Source organism: Hemitrygon akajei, chromosome 14 (assembly GCF_048418815.1).
Source record: "Hemitrygon akajei chromosome 14, sHemAka1.3, whole genome shotgun sequence".
Classification (NCBI taxonomy): domain Eukaryota; kingdom Metazoa; phylum Chordata; class Chondrichthyes; order Myliobatiformes; family Dasyatidae; genus Hemitrygon; species Hemitrygon akajei.
This window is the reverse complement of record NC_133137.1, coordinates 89,976,740-89,994,484: the sequence shown is the minus strand read 5'-3', so window position 1 is coordinate 89,994,484 and position 17,745 is coordinate 89,976,740. Positions and strand designations below refer to the sequence as shown.

Sequence of the window (17,745 nt, the reverse complement as noted above, 5' to 3'; positions counted from 1 at the left end):
ACGAACTGGTGGCCTCGCTGAGGGAAGCTGGTGGCACAGCTCGATTGCACTGTATCGCTAAATAAATAGATATGGAATATGACTGTGAAAAGATCAATGTTGTTCCACTCAGCTAGTTAAAAAAGAACAAACAAGTCACACTGAGATGCCTCACGGTAGACATTCTCAAGGTATCAGGGAAAGACAGCTGCTGATTAGGAGGTCAAAGACAACCCAATAAATAAAGAGCTACTTTTGTAACGTATCTGATAGAATGTCCCATAGACCTTTAAGACTGTGAGAGCTCTTTTGAAGTAGAACCACCAATATAACATAAGAAACACATTGGCGCAAACCAATGTGATAATGGTAAATAATCTGCTTGAGGGGTGAATGTTGGCCAAGACGCAGAGGGATAATTTCCCTCTTCTTCTTCCAAACAACATCATGGATTCCTAATTTTTATTATTTTTTAATTTAAAGATACAGCACAGTAACAGAGCCCAATGAGCCCAAGCTGCCCAGTTATGCCCACATAACCAACTAACCATACATTTTTGGAATGTGATAAATTAATCTGAATCTCAATTTAGGAGTTTTACTCTTTTTGTTTTGCAGGATGGATGACAATTATAACATAATTCCACACGGAGTAAACTTTCAGGATGCTATTTTTCCAGACACCACGGAGAACAGGAAGATGTTTTCCAGTTTATTTCAGTTCTCTAATTGTACACAAGGTCAACAGCTCCAAATGTACACAGCTGAATGGGAAGTCCAAGAAGATCACAGGGTAAGGTTGCCATCTGCTGGCCATCATTATGGGTTATTCAGTTCCCATCGATTTGGTCAGCGTTATAAGATCTTTAAAACTATTATTATTGCTTGCAAGCCAACATTTGTGACATCTCATTTTACATTCTTAGCAGTAAATCGGAATCCTAATGTATTTGGGTGCCATGGTGACGTAGCATGACTCTCTTACAACTTGTGGCATCGGAGTTTGGAGTTCAATCCCAGATCCTCTGATCCTTTGTAAAGAGTTTGTACATCTTCCCCATAGAATGCCTGGTTTTCCTCCTGGGGGGGGGGGGGGGCCTGGTTTCCTCCTACAGTCTAAGGACATCCTGGTTAGTAGGTTAATTGGTCATTTCTATGATTAGGCTACGGCTAAATTGGGGGTTGCTGGCGGAGCAGCTCGAAGGGCTGGAAGGGCCTATTCTGCACTGTATCTTGAAATAAACAAAAAATTATGGAATATGATTGAATATGAAAAGGTTAATGTGATTCAGCTCAGGTAGCTAAAAAGAATAAACAAGAGATTCTGCAGATGCTGGAAATCCACAGTAACACACACAAAATGGCGGAGGAACTCAGCTGGTCAGGCAGCATCCATGGCAAGGGGGGAAGTGTCTTGTCCCGAAACAGCGGCTCTTTATTCCTCTCCATAGATGCTGCCCGACTTGCTGAGATCCTCCAGCATTTTGTGTCGTTCAAAAGATATTATATACTGTCTACAAGAATAAATTGGCTCAGTAAGACATAAAGATTAGCTTTATTTGTCACAAGTACATTGCAGCATACCGTGAAATGTGTCATTTGTGGTAATGACCAGCACAGTCCGAGGATGTGCTTCGGGCAGCCCGCAAGTGTTGGAATACTTCCAGCGGCAACATAGCATGCCCACATGTTACTAACCCAAACCTTTGCATCTTTCGAATGTGGGATCCGCAGCACCTGGAAGAAACTTAGTCGTGGGGAGAGCATGCAAACTCCTCACAGGCGGTAGATGGAATTGAACCAGTGTTGCGGGCACTGTTATGCTAACCTTTATGCTACCATGGTGCCCTTTTTTCTTGTTCTTCCATTGCTTTCTTTCATTAAGCTGATGGTAATTCAATTCCAACTAAGTGTATATTGATAGCTTAAACTCTGCAGCCTTGGCGATTACCAATTGAGGTTCAATTCCCGCTGAAGAGTTTGTATGTTCGCCCCGTGACCACATGAATTTCCTCCAAGTGCTCTGGTTCCCCCCCCCCCCCACCCCCCACAGCATTCCAAAAACATACGGGTTAGGATTAGTGATTTGTGAGCATCTATGTTGGCGTTGGAAGCATGGCAACACTTGCGGGCTGCCTCCAGTACGTGCTTGGACTGTGTTGGTCTTTGACGCAAATGAAGCATTTCACTGTATGCTTCGATGTACATGTGACAAATAGAGTTCATCTCTACTGCCTTTGAATAGTAAGGAAGATATTGTACATGGTACGTTTTAGCTCTGCGTGAGCCGATGTGCTGACTCACTGTCGTATGGTAGAATGAAAGCGGCCCTGTACATGAAGGAGAGTAAATGGAGAAATGTTATTGTGGTGTTGTCACTGCTGGCTTATTGCTAGTTCATTCGGAAAAGTCTCCATCTCCCTACACCTCTGCCTTCTGGATCAGTGCCTTAACTGGTTCACTTCTCCTGTCTTTTGGCAGTGTTCGACAATTCAGTTCATTTCCTTTTCATCATCCAGGAGAGGCGATACACCCTGTGTCATCAGATCAGGAAACTGAGGGCATTGGGGAACTGGCACAGAAGAGGAGATGAGACCTGGGGGTAGATCAGCCCTGATCATAGAGTCATTGACCACTACAGCACAGAAACAGGCCCTTTGGCCCATCTAATCCTTGCTGAACTGTTACTCTGACTCGTTCCTTTCACCAGCAGCTGGAACTTAGCCCTCCAGTCCCCTCTCCACCATGTATGTACCTATCCAAACTTCCCTCAAATGTTGCAGTCGAACCTGCATCCACCAAATGCGTTGGCATCCCGTTTCACACTCGCACCAACCTCTGAATTACTCAAGGGAACCTGAGGGAAAACGTCTTCACTCAGACTGCCCAGGAAGAGATTAGGCTGTTTCTCTGCTGTAAAAAGTCCAAAGCTAGTCAAACAGGTTTTGTGGAGAAAGTGTTAATGCTTCAATCCCATGACTGTTTATCAGAATCCTTCATCTGGAATTTCATTGGGAATGTCGAACATATTTAGTCCTAGTCATACAGCACTACAGCACAGAATCAGGCTCTTCAGCCCATCTATTCCATGCCAAACTGTTATTATTCATAATCCCATTGATCCACACCTGGACCATAGCCTTCCATAATCCTCCCATCCGTGTACTTATCCAAACTTTCCTTAAATCAAACCTGTATACACCTCTTCCACTGGCAGCTCGTTCCACACTCACACCAATCTCCGAATGAATTTCCCTCTCATGTTACCCTTAAATGTTTCACCTTTCACCCTTAACCCAGGACTTCTAGTTCTAGTCTCACCCAACATCAGTGGAAAAAAAGCCTGCATGCATCAACCCAATCTATACCCCTCAATATTGTGCATATATTTTTATTTACCCTCGTACAGCCTCTGGATCACGAGCTGAGGGCAATGGGGAAAATGGCAGAGAAGAGCAGATGGGGCCAGGGGCAGATCATGTTGAAAGGTGGAAAAGGCTTGAGGGGCCGAGTGGCCTACTCTGTTCCTATTTTCAAAGTGAAAGTCACATTGAGTTTATTGTCATATGAACAAGTGTAAGCGACAATTGATTCTGGTTCGGATACATGCATGCACAGGTGCAATGACAAACTTAGTTGCAGCAGCATCTCAGACACCTATCATCAGATAAAAATTAGCTTTGATCTTTATCATCCGATAAAGAATAGTTTTATTCGTCACAGGTACATTGAAACATGAAAACATACAGTGAACTGCACCGTTTGCATAAACAGCCAACACAGTCTGAGGATGTGTTGGGGGCAGCCAGCAAGCGCCAACATATAATACCTGCATCTCACTAACCCTTTGCGAAATGGAAGGAAACCAGAGCACTAGGAGGAAATCCATGTACTCACAGGGAAAACGTACAGGCTCCTTCCAGACGGTGGTAGGGGTTGAACCTGGGTCGCTGGTGCTGCAAATGGAGCAGCTGTCACAAGAAAAGCACAAATTATAAACGATTTTTACAAGTACAATCTTTATGTTCCACTCCAGTTTTATTTTTTGGAGAGTTTCTAACCAGACTAATAAGCAAAATAACTGAGACTGGCATTGCCAACAATGCACATAAATCCCTAAACACAAGATTCTGCGGATGCTGCAAATCCATAGCAACACGCACAAAATGCTGGCGGAACTCAGCACCTATGGAAATGCATGAACAGTCGACATTTTGGGCTGAGACCTTTTGTCCCGACTGGAGAGGAGGGGAGGCTGCCAGAATAAGAGGATGTGGGAGAGGGGAAGGAGTACAAGTTAGTAGTGATAGCTGAAGCCCTGTGGGTGGTGAGGGGATGAGGTAAGAAGCTGGGAGGTGATGGGTGGAAAAGGCAATGGGCTGGAGAAGAAGGAATCTTCTTCTGGAGAAGAAGAGGAGGTAAAAGTCCAGAGTGTGGAATTGAAGAGGGAAGGGGGATGTAAACCATGTTCTTCTGTTTGTAGAAATAGAGTGTTTAAAGGCACGAGGATCATGGATGCTGATGTTTAGAAGGATTGAAACACAGATGGTTACCGTGCAGGCACAGCAAGCAATTAGGAAGGCAACCAGATCATTAGGCAATTTCAAGTTCAAATTCAACATTATTGTCAGCTGACTGTACATATATAGAACAAAATGAAACAACGTTCCTCTAGACCATGGTGCACCTGCAAAGCATACCTTACACAGCACATAAAAACAAAATATTACTATAAATAAAGTAATAAGATATAATTTTAAATGCATGTAGTGGGCAGCATAGATAAACAGTAAACAGTATTCATCCCTGTAGAAGGTAGCAGAGTTTGACATTGAAATGTCGGTTATAATCGATGCCTGTACCTGACTGGAAGCCTGAGATGAGTTTATTTGCTGTATACGCCGGGAAAGCACTAGATCCTTTTTGCGTAAACAGCCTGCTGTCCTAGTGATGATAACTTGGTGGTGGCAGAGTATTCACTTGTCTCAAAGCAACAGGGAAGAGGCTGTTACCCAGTCTGGCAGTCCTAGTCCTCCTTTACCTGTACCTCCATCCTGACAGTAGTGGGTCAAAGGGATTGTGAGATGGGTGGTAAGGATCCTCAACAATGCCTTAGGCCCTTCATCTGCAACGTTCCCAGTAAATTTCTGCAGGTCCGCTGGAGAGGTTGAAGCTTGGTGTCTGCAGGCCCAGTTCCGTCTGCTGGAGGCCTGACCTGGGGTTAAAGGGCTGTGTATGTGCATGGGTGGGAGGGAGGAGTGGGCCTTGCTTTTGCTGTTGTGTTCTGTGTTGCTCTGCTGAGTGTTGTGGGCATGCTATGTTGCCGTCTGAAGGTGTGGCGACTCTCGCGAGCTGTCCCCAGCACACTCTCGGGAGTGTTGGTTGCTAAGGTAAGTGACATGCTTCACTGTATGTTCAATGTACGTGTGACAAATAAACTTGAATCTTGAATATTAATCTTGAAGATTTTCTACAACTGCACAGGGCATTGGCGCGTCTACACTTGGAGTGCTGTGTTGGAGTTTTGGATTAATGAAGGAAGCATCTTTGATGCTGTGGAGTATGTAGAGAGGATGTGGCTGAGGGTATCCCAAACTGTTTAGAAAGAAGGGTGAGATGAGGGTGCGAAGTATATGGAACTCTCTGCCTCAAAGGGCAGTGGAAATGGATTATCGGAACAGTTGTAAAGCAAAGGTGGTTAGATGAGTTCTCAATAAACCAGGGTGCAAATATTTACCTGAGGTGTGCCGAGCTATACTTCATTACGAGTTTGAGGAGATTTGGTACTCTAGTAAATTTCCACAGATGTACCATGGAATGTATTCTAACAGGCTGCATCACTGTCTTGTATGGAGGGGCCACTGCACAGGATCAAAAGAAGATGAAGAGGGTTGTAAACTCATCCAGCTCCATCATAGGCACTAGCCCCCTCACTATCGAGGACATCTTTAAAAGATGATACCTCAAGATGGCAGCATCCAACATTGAGGACCCTGACCATCTGAGACATACCCTCTTCTCATTACTGCCATCAGAAAGGAGGAACAGGACACATACTCAACATTTTAGGAGCAGCTTCTTCCCCTCCACCGTTAGATTTCTGAATGGTCCATGAACATTACATCACTAGTTTGCACTGTTTTTGCACTACTCATTTAAAAAAAAAATTTATTACTTAATTGTAACATATCAATTTCGTATGTATTCCACTGCTTTACAGTAACACAGCAAGGAAGAAGCTCTTTGGAAAGATTAGATTATCTTTATTTGTTACATGTACATCAAAACATACGGTGAAATTCGTCAAAGATCAACACAGGTCAAGGATATGCTGGGGGCACCCGCAAGAGTCGCCATGCCAACGTAGCATGCCCACAACTCACTTACCCGAACCTGTATGTCTGGAATGTGAGGGGAAGCCAGAACACCCAGAGGAAAGCCCGTGTTCGTGGGGAGAACGTACAAACTCCTTACAGACAGCAGCAGGAATCAAACCGTTATCTTACAGCTGGCGCTATAAAGTGACTGTGCTCATCGCTACACCACCATGTTGCTCCGTCTAATTTGACAACCTAATTTGGAAAACCATTGCACATCGGTACAGAAATAGAAATTTCAATTGTAACCCCATTCAGATGCATGCTACTCTCTGAGATGCCCTTTAGTAAACTGCACAAAGTGTGCTTGCCTTTATTAGCCGAGGAATTGAGTTCAAGAGGCAAGAAGTTACAGTGCATAATTATAAAACTCTGATTAGGCTGCATCTGGAGTATTGAATTCAATTCTAGTTGCCTCATTATAGGAAGGATGTGGAGGCATTGGTGCAGAAGAGCTTCGCCAGGATGCTGCCTGGATTAGAGGACATGTCCTATGAAGAGAGGTTATACAAATTTGTGTTGTTTTCCCTGGAGTGTCAGAGGTTGAGGGAGACCTGATTGCAGTTTGAGATTATGAGAGGAAGAGAGAGAATAGACAACCAGAATCTTTTTCCAGACTAAAAATATCTCACACTAGAGTGCATATATTTCAGATGAGAAGGGACAATTCAAAGGAGACATGTGGGACAAGTTATTTTTATACGGAGACTGGTGGGAGCCTTTTCTGTGGTCCTTCCCCACCGAGCCCTTGCTGTGACTGCAACAATCTTCGGTACGCCCCCGGCATGTACTCCTGCAGCTTGGAATGTGCTAGTCGGCAACATTCCTCTACAGACATCTTGATACAGTTGGACAGCTACATGGATAGAAAAGGTTTAGGAGGACATGGGTCAAACACAGACAAATGGGAAACATAATGCTGGAAATCCAGAGCAACACACGCAAAATGCTGGAGGAACTCAGCAGGTCAGGGAGCATCAATGAAAATGAATCAATAGTTGACGTTTTGGGCAAGACGCTACTTCAGGACTAGAAAGGAAGGGGGAAGAGGCCAGAATAAGAAGGTAGGGGGAGGGGGAGAACAAGCTGGAAGGTGATTGGTGAAGCCAGGTGGGTGGGGGATAGGGGATGAAGTAAAAAGCTGGGAGGTGATAGGTGGAAGAACCAAGGGGCTGGAGAAGGATAGGAGAGGAGAGCGGATCATGGGAGAAAGGGAAGGAGGAGAGGCACTGGGGAGGTGATATGTAGGTGAAGGGAAGAGGTAGGAGGGTAGAGTGGGAAATTTAAAAAGAGAGAAGTCGATGGAGAAATCGATGTTCATGCCATTAGGTTGGAGGCTACCTGGATGGAATATGAGATATTGCTCCTCCAACTTGAGAGTGGCCTCATCATGGAAGAAGAGGAGGCCATGGATCGACATGTCAGAATGGGAATGGGGATAGGATTAAGATGGTTGTCCACCAGGAAATCCTGCTTTTTGCAGATGGTGCAGAAGTAGCTCAGGAAGACATTTTGTTTAGCACAGATAAGTTGGGCCGATGGGCCTGTTTCTGAGCTGTAAAACTCCATTTCAAATAGTCCGTCTCATTTGACTTTGATCCCTTCATTTAAACACTATGACGGGCTGTCTTTAAATATTTAATTCACTGGCCATTTGGGAATCTAATTATAATAAACACTTGGAACTCTAAAGAAGGGCTGCGGTGAGCTGATCTCAGACTAATCGCGCTTCATTTAGTGTTTAAGAGCCCAGACAATATCCAAAATGAAAACCACTTAAAGGCTGCTGTCACAGGGCAGAAAGACCGAGAGCACTCAACAACAACCCATTTCCGTCCACATTACATTTGTGCCGATGAGACTAAAGCTCAGTAAGATGTCAACAAATCTGGGTGCTTAGAGAACAAATATTTTTATTTGCAGGCAAGGAAAAAACCTACAGACATGCCCTTTAAACTGTGTTTTATTAACCATCCCTGTAACAAATCTGGTTAGAGATAAAGCAACACAAACATTGCTACAGGGAATACAAGATAGCCACTAATCTTGAGAGGGAAAAAGGGTTTAAACACCAGGGGGTTGTAAGCTTACGACCCCCGAGCAATAAGTCTGTAAGAGAGTGCTTGTAAAAATTCTTCACCAATCCTAAAGGAGCTGACAGCAAATTAGTACTGATGTAAAATTCTACCAGGAATCAGAATCAAAATCAAGTTTATTATTACTGACATATGTAGTGAACCATCCCCCTCTACGGATATACGGTTCCTCTGTAGAAAGAGTTAAGTGCACCATGCTCCTGGGAGTTCACATTACAGACGACCTCACCTGGTCCCTTCACCTCCCTGAACAAGAAGCAGTGATTGAGGCAAGATGATAGAGGCAAGCAAGTCCACCCCCTACCCCCATCTTAACTGCGTTTTGCAAGACCAACATTGTTGCATTTCCATCTGGTGTGGGAGCAGCTGAAAATCGGACTGGAAGGACTATGAGAACAGCTGAGAAGATCATAGGGGTCTCCGTACCGTACAATATTAATATTAATGATTCGGCGACACCATGGATAGTGTAGTTTGTTTACGTGGCAAGATATGGAAATAGATGGCCAAGCCTTCTTCACCTTTCCTGCCTATTCCCTCCCTGCTTCTCCTTCCCTACCCCTTGATCTTTCCTCTTACTCCTTTTTCACCTGGCACCTACCAGCCTTCTCCTTCCCACCCTCCCCCCACCTTCTTTATAGGGTCCCTGGCCCCTCACTCTTCAGTCCTGACGAAGGGTCTCGGCCCGAAACATTGACTGCTCGTTTCCACGGATGCTGGCCGACCTGCCGAGTTCCTCCAGTTGTTGTGTGTGTTGCCAAGCCTTTCTTCTGCACAGATACTGCCTGCTGCCCAGGTTGGGACCCGGCTGGATTCGAACTCAGAACCAGCTGCCTTGAAGTCCAGTGCTGATGCCACTACGCCACCGGCCGGTCCTAAACTAAAGGATGAAAACAAATATGTTTCAACAATCGATAGGCCCAAATAAAGGTGTTATGTCCTTTTCATTGTATCGGCGCTTCGGTGAATAGGTTCTAACAAACTTTGGACAATACAATCTAAACAAGGAATATATCACACACAGGAGACTCTAAAACATCCCCTTTCCTCCCCTCCCACCCACTCATTTTCATTTTTAATCTTTTTTTATTGATTTAAAAATATATAAAGACAAATGCAAATTAGAGAAGTTATATCAAATACATATTCCAATGGAGGTACAAACAACAAAAAAGGAGTGTACACTGTCAAAATCATAAATAATATTGAGCTCCTCAATATCCACAACTCCTCTTAATTCAAAAAAAAGATCAAAAATTGCCATTATTAAGAAAAAGAGAAAAAAAAACCCCACCCACTCACATACACAGTCAGAACTTCAACCCCAGAATAGGGCACCTCCAGGCCTCCAGTCCTTGGCTTCAGACTCTCAGACCCGCAGACATCAGGCCTCTGACCTCCAGACAAGCTGACCCAGGGCAACACACACAAAATGCTGGAGGAACTGCAGAAGGCAGAGGGTCGCGGTGGAGGGAGTACATTCAGATTGGAAGGTTGTGACTAGTGGTGTCCCACAAGGATCTGTTCTGGGACCTCTACTTTTTGTGATTTTTATTAACGACCTGGATGTGGGGGTAGAAGAGTGGGTTGGCAAGTTTACAGATGACACAAAGGTTGGTGGTGTTGTAGATAGTGTAGAGGATTGTCAAAGATTGCAGAGAGACATTGATAGGATGCAGAAGTGGGCTGAGAAGTGGCAGATGGAGTTCAACCCAGAGAAGTATGATGTGGTACACTTTGGAAGGACAAACTCCAAGGCAGAGTACAAAGTAAATGGCAGGATACTTGGTAGCATGGAGAAGCAGAGAGATCTGGGGGTACATGTCCACAGATCCCTGAAAGTTGCCTCACAGGTCGATAGGGTAGTTAAGAAAGATTATGTGGTGTTGGCTTTCATAAGTCGAGGGATAGAGTTTAAGAGTCGCGAAGTAATGATGCAGCTCTATAAAACTCTGGTTAGGCCACACTTGGAGTACTGTGTCCAGTTCTGGTCACCTCACTATAGGAAGGATGTGGAAGCATTGGAAAGGGTACAGAGGAGATTTACCAGGATGCTCCCTGGTTTAGAGAGTATGGATTATGATCAGAGATTAAGGGAGCTAGGGCTTTACTCTTTGGAGAGAAGGAAGATGAGAGGAGACATGATAGAGATGTACAAGATATTAAGAGGAATAGACAGTGTGGACAGCCAGCGCCTCTTCCCCAGGGCATCACAAGAGGACATGGCTTTAAGGTAAGGGGAGGGAAGTTCAAGGGTGATATTAGAGAAAGGTTTTTTACTCAGAGAGTGGTTGGTGCGTGGAATGCACTGCCTGAGTCAGTGGTGGAGGCAGATACACTGGTGAAATTTAAGAGACTACTAGACAGGTATATGGAGGAATTTAAGGTAGGGGGTTATATGGGAGGCAGGGTTTGAGGGTCGGCACAACATTGTGGGCCAAAGGGCCTGTACTGTGCTGTACTATTCTATGTTCTATAACTCAACAAGTCAGGCAGCATCTACAGAGGTGAATAAACAGTTGATGTTTTGGGCTGAGACTCTTCATCTGGACTGGAATATCTTGATGTGTCCTCTCTGGGTTGGCAAAGTTACCTCTTAAGATGAAACAAGATGTCTGATGTTCGGGATGGGATAAGTGATGGGATATTATTTTATGGACATTTCCTCTAAACCATAGAGTTGTACAGCTTAGAAGCAGGTCCTTCAGCCCAGATTTCCCATGCTAACTTTGATGACCATATCACGGAAACCAGCTGACCCTCCACATAGATAGGACCCGAGGTTAGAATTGAACCTGTGAAGCAATGGCTCTACCTGCTGCAACAATGTGCTGCCAGTTAAGCTTTGTTTATTTCTGGTAAGATGGCAGCACGCTTGGACACAGCAGCTGATTGTGGATGTGAGGTGTTGCCCCTCCAACCTGCGATCATTATGGTAGCAGAGGAAGCCATGCAGAGACATGTTGGAATGGGAACAGGAAGTTGAATTGAAGTGGTTGGGCAGCAAGGGATCCTACCTTTTGCAGTGGACAGAGGGAAGGTCCTCGACGACGCGGTCCCCCAGCCTGCATTGGGTTTCAGTGATGTAGTGGCTGCACTGGGAGACCAAAGTTAGGTGGAGGAAGAGGTAATATGGATGGCATGGAGAGCCCGCAGAAGGACTTGGATAGTTGGGAGATTGGGAAATGAGTGGTAGATGAGATGTAGCGTAGAAGAATGTGTGGAGCAGTTGCCATACCAAGCTGTGATGTATCTAGACAGAAAACATGTTATGGTACTTTGCTAATAGCTGACAGGGGCATGCTAAATTTCTTTTATCTCCTGGAGAAATAGAGGCATTGTGAGCCTTCGTGGCTGAGGTGTCTATGTGGTTGCAGCAGTTCAGGCAGTTGGTGATGTCCACTTCTAGTAACTTGAAGCTCTCAACCTCAACACTGTAGATGTAGACTAGAACATGTGCACTGACACCCTCTCCCCCTGTCCAGCTCATATTGAATGGTGGCATCATCGCGATGGGCTGGATGGTCCATTCCTGCATCCACTTCCTATGTTTTTATACCTGTACCTTTTCATATCTGTGTCATAGAATTGACTGCAACTGGAGAGGTGTGAGGAAGGTCTCCTATGTAAATGGGATGGCTGAGTGACACCTTATGCTGTAAATGTCACCAATACCACAAGGGCCAAAGGTGCTGCCATTTGATGAAAGCTCATGGTTATCACAGAAGGAATGCAAAAAAGTGAGATGTCCACAAACTGAAAAATTAAATTAATGAGGCAATAAGTTTAAACTTTTATGCTTGCATGACTTCGCTCCTTTCCATTCCATGAGCTGTGTCAGCAGAAAGTCTAATTGTTTTTCCCTTTTGTTCTGCTCCAGGGAGTTGATGAGTATTAGCATCTGGTTTACAATTCAAGCTTGTTTTAGTAATCTGCTCAAGTTTCGGTGATGTGAATGACTTCGATGCTGGTATTCTGGTCCCTGCTAGTTCATGACTGACTATCTCAACTCACTCCTGGCCGTTCCTCTTCGATCTACAGCACAGAAACAGGCCCTTCAGCCCTCCTAGTCAATACCAACCTGATCTTTTGCCTAGTCCAATCTCACCTATACCCAGACCATATTTCTCTAAAACCCCACCATCCATGTACTTATCCAAACTTCTCTTAAATACACCTGCATCTACCACATCCACTGGAAGCTTGTTCCACACTTTCACCACCCTCTGAGTGAAGAAGTATATCTCAGGTTCCACTTAAATATTTTACCTTGCACCCTAAACCTATGACTTCTAGTTCTGGTCTCACAAAATCTGCATCGTCTAAAGCTCCTCAGACTGTGTCCTAACTCACATCCAGTCCCATCTGACCATTGATTCTGGCCTTGTGATCTGCACGTGAATCCCACTCCCACCAACGCCCCCCCCCCCCCCAAACGACATGGTGTCACCTTTCCCAATGTCCATAATTTCTTCCACTCATCAACCTTTCCAGAGTCTCAGTGTTCCTCCACTCTAGAATCATGGGTCACACTGTATGGAAACGGGTCCTTCTCTCCAACTTGTCCATGCTAACCAAGACTCGTGCCTAAGCAAGCTAGTCCCATTTGTCCGCATCTACGCCATTTTCCTCTAAACCTTTCCTATTAAATGTCTTTTAAATGTTGTTAATGTACTTGCCTCAACCACTTCCTATGTCAGTACATTCCATATACTGACCACCCTCTGGGTGAATATATTCAAAATCAGAATCAGGTTTAATATTATTGCTATATGTCATGAACTATGTTGTTTTGTGGCAGCAGTACATTGCAATACATGATAAAAATTTTAAAAATCATAAAAAATTATTGAGGGAGTGTACATGGGTTCATTGTCCATTCAGAATCTGATGGCGGAGGGGAAGAAGCTGTTCCTGACGTGTTGAGTGTGTGTCTTCAGACTCCTCTACATCCTTGACGGTCACAATGAAAGGAAGGCATGTCCTCGGTGATGGGGGACCTTAATGATGGATGTCATGTTTTTGAGGCATCGCCTTTTGGAGATGTCATCAAGGACAGGGAGTCTAGTGCTCATGATGGAGCTGGCTGAGTTTGCAACCCTGTGCAGCTTTTTCTGATCCTGTGTAGTGGACCCTCCATACCTTCCATTCCATGCCCCTCAGGTTCCTATTAAATCCTTCTCATCTCATTTGGAGACTATGGCCTCTAAACCTTGATTCCCCAGGCCTGGGAAAAAGATTGTACACCTCACGATTTTATACACCTCTGTAAGGCCACTCCTCATTCTCCTATGCGTCAATAGTAAAAAAAATCCCAGCCTTCCCAACGTCTCCCAAGAAATCAGTCACTCAAGAACTGGCAGTGCCCCCGTCAATCTCCTCTGCAATCTTTCCAGCTACGTGGCATCATTTCCAGAGCAGGAAGACCAAAACTGAACATGATATTCCAAATGTGGACTCACCCACGCCTTGTCCAACTGGAACATAATATTCCAGCTCCTATACTCAGTGCTCTGACTGATGAAGGTTGATGTACCAAAGCTTTCTTCACTACCCTCTGTACTTGTGATGCCACTTTCAGAAAACTATGTACGTGCTACCAGTCCCTCTATCAGAGTCATTGAATACTACAGAACAGAAACCCACCCTTTGGTCTTTCTATTCCTTGCCATCTGACTTCCTACTTACTTCCATCTATCTACACCGGACCACATCCCTCTAAAACACCCACTATCAATCCTGGTTACATTTACACTATCTATACCCTTCATAATTTTGTATACCTCTATCAAATCTCCCCTCATTATCCTACACTCCAGGGAATAAAGTCCTAACCAATTCAACCTATCACCAGTTCCTCAAGTCCTGGCAACATCCTTGTAAACTTTTTCTGTACTCTTTCAATCTTATTGACATCTTTCCTTTCCTTCCTGTAGGTAGATTTACACAATACTCCAGTTTTGGTCTCACCAATATTTTACACAACTGCAACTCTTGTACTCAGTACTTTGATTTACAAAGGACAATGTGCCAAAAGCTCTCTTTGTGACCTGTGATGCCACTTTCAAGGAATTATGGATCTGTATTCCCAAATCCCTCTGTTTTACCACAGTCCTCATTGCCCTGTCGCTCATCATATAACTTCTACTCTGGTTTGTCCTCTCAAGGCATAGCACCTCACACTTGTTGGCATTAAATTCAATCTGCCATTTTTCAGCCCATTTTTCCAGCTGGTCCAGATCACACTGCAAGCTTTGATAGCATTCCTCACTGTCCATTACACTTTGGTGTCCTCCATAAGTTTTCTGATCCAGTTTACCGCATTATCATCCATATCATTGATATAGATGGACCTAGCGCCATTCCCTGCAGTGCATCACCTGTTACAAACCTTCAGTCACAAAGGCAACCATCTACTACAATTCTCAGGCTTCTTCTATGAAGTCAATGTCAAATCCAATTTACTACCTCATACTGGATGCCAAGTGACTGACCAGCCTCCCACGTGGGACTTTGTCAGAGGCCTTGCCAAGATCCATGTAGACCACATCTACTGCCTTTCCTCCATCAACTTCCCTGGTAACCTCAATGAAAATCTCTGTAAGATTGGTTAGATACAACATCCCCTGGACCTAGGAGAGGTGTAGAGGGCTAAAGGCCAAATGTGGGTAGATGGGACTTGCTCACTGACAACACAGTCAGCATGCATGAGTTGTGCCGAAGCTTTCGTTTCCATGCTGGACAAACCTACAACTTCAAAGGAGGGAAGAATCTCTCAGAAAGAGAGTACACTGCACCAAAGCTACAAGCACGTTTCACATTTCAGTTCCGTGTCCAAGTAAAACATTAAGTACGGCTTGTTTTACTATTCATTAGTACAATTTAGAGAAAAAGAATGTGCAGTTATTTTATTTGGACTTTGATCACTGCAGATTTAATTGAACCCCGTATTATATCATTGTGTACCTTGACGGAATTCTGATTCTCTTTAAACCTAGTAAATAAATAACAACTTTCTGAAACAAAGAGGAATGAAAATAGTTTCAGCATGACGTCTGCACAAATCCAGTTTAGAAACAAATGATAGTCAATGGGACCTGCCACGTAGCAAAGTTACTGAAGAAGACACCAAGCTGTTTTTTTGCCTCTGGAAATTTGAACGTAGCTCCACTATTGAACAAAGGAAAGTGCAGCCTGAAGATTTCAAGTGTAAGTGAAGCATCTATTGACAAGGACCCTCATCAAGTTTCAAAGTAAATTTATTATCAAAGTGCATACTGTGTATGTCACCAGTTACTACCCTGAGATTCATTTTCTTGTGGGCATTCACAGTATATACAAAGAAACTCAATTAGGATCAATGAAAAACTGCACACAACAAGCCAGACAAACAACCAATGTGCGAAAGACTGTGCAAATACGAAAAAAAATTAATGATGAATAAGCAACAAATATCAAGAAAATGGGATGAAGAGTACTTGAAAGTGAGGCCTTAGGCTGTGGGAACAGTTCAGTGTTTGGGTGAGTGAAGTTACCATTTCTGGTTCAAGAGCCTGATGGTTAAGGGGTAATAACTGCTCCTGAACCTGGTGTTATGGGTCTTGAGGCTCCTGTATCTCCTTCCTGATCCTCCAGGCTATGCCTTCTGGATGAATGGTGCCTCGACATCAAACTCTCACTCAACCAGATGATTATTGACTACAGAAGGAAGAAGCAAGAGGTCCATATGCCAGTCCTCGCTAGGGGATTGTAGGTGGAGATGGTCAGTAGCTTTAAATTTCTTGGTGTTGTCATATCAGAGGATTTGTCTTGGGATTAGCACGTAGATGTCATCACAAAAAAGTCACAACTACACCTTTACTTTCTTAGGAGTTTGTGTAGGTTCTGCAAAATCTTTGACAAACTTCTATAGATGCACATCCTAACTAAATGCGTCATGGTATGGTATGGAAACACTGATGCCCAGGAGTGGAAAGTGGCAAATACAGCCCTGTCCACCCCACCATTGAGACATTTACAAGGAGCGCTGTCACAAGAAAGGAGCTTCCATCATCAAAGACCCCCACCCTCGAGGCCATGCTCCCTTCTCACTGTCCGTAAACAACAAATTTCACAACATACCATTTGTCAGTAAAACTAAACCTAATCTGATTCTGATTCATTGGGAAATGGGATGAAACCAGAACATCAAAGGGAAACCCATAGGATTACAAGGAGAACATGCAAACTCCACACAGAAAGCTCAGGCTCAGCAGCTTTGTCAACAATTGGCCATGACTCTCCATCACTTTGACTTCCTTGGAGATACCTTATTATCAAGGCTTCCACCCAAATAATGAAGGGTAATTCCTTGGAGTGAACTACCAGAACAATGGAATTGCATTCAGTGGCCATGTTTTTAGGTACCTCAAGTACCTAATAAAGTAACCAATGAGTTATATTCGTGGTCCTCTGCTACTGCAGACCATCCACTTCAGGGTTTGATGTGCTGCTGCCATCAGGTAGAAGGTACAGGAGCCTTAGGACTCATACCACCAGATTCAGGAACAGTTATTACCCCTCAACCATTAAACACTTGAACCAGAGGGGATAACTTCACTCAACTTCACTTGCCCCATCATTGAAATGTTCCCCTAACCTATAGACTCACTTTCAAGGATTCATCTTATGTTTTCGATATTTATTGCTCATTTATTTTTATTATTATTGTATATTTTTCTTTTGTATTAGCACAATTTGTTGTCTTTTGCACACTGTCCATCTGTCCTGTTGGTGCGGTCTTTCAATGCTTCTTTACGGGTATTGGATTTATTGAGAATGCCCACAAGAGAAACGAATCTCAGGGTAGCATACGGTGACATATATGTATTTTGATAATAAATTTACTTTGAACTTTGTGTGATCAGTGATGCTCTTCTGCACATCATTGATATAACATGTGGTTATTTTAGTTACTGTCACCTTCCTGTCAGCTTGAACCAGTCTGTCCATTCTCCTCTGACCTCTCCCATTGACAAGGAGCTTTTGCCCACAGAAATGCTGCTCACTGGATGATGCTTGTTCTTTGTGCCATTTTCTGTAAACTCTAGAGACTGTTGTGTGTGAAAATCCCAGGAGATCAGCATTTCCTGAGATATTCAAACAACCCTGTTTGGCACCAAGCATCATTCCATGGTCAAAGTCACTTAGATCACATTTCTTCCCCTTTTTGATGTTTGATGAAAAACAATTGAACCTCCTGACCATGTCTACGTGCTTTTCTGCATTGAGCTGCTGCCTTGTAATTAGCTGAT

The 17,745-nt window shown here is 43.9% G+C and overlaps 1 protein-coding gene across 1 annotated transcript in view; it reads left to right on the top strand.

Annotated features, from left to right (window-relative positions):
• Positions 1 to 17,745, top strand: part of ccdc3a (coiled-coil domain containing 3a) — a 62,796-nt gene that overhangs the window by 19,662 nt on the left and 25,389 nt on the right. Inside the window, exon 2 of the mRNA XM_073066565.1 lies at positions 598 to 772. Coding sequence (XP_072922666.1) covers positions 598 to 772 — 175 coding nt within the window. The remainder of the gene's footprint in view (positions 1 to 597; positions 773 to 17,745) is intronic.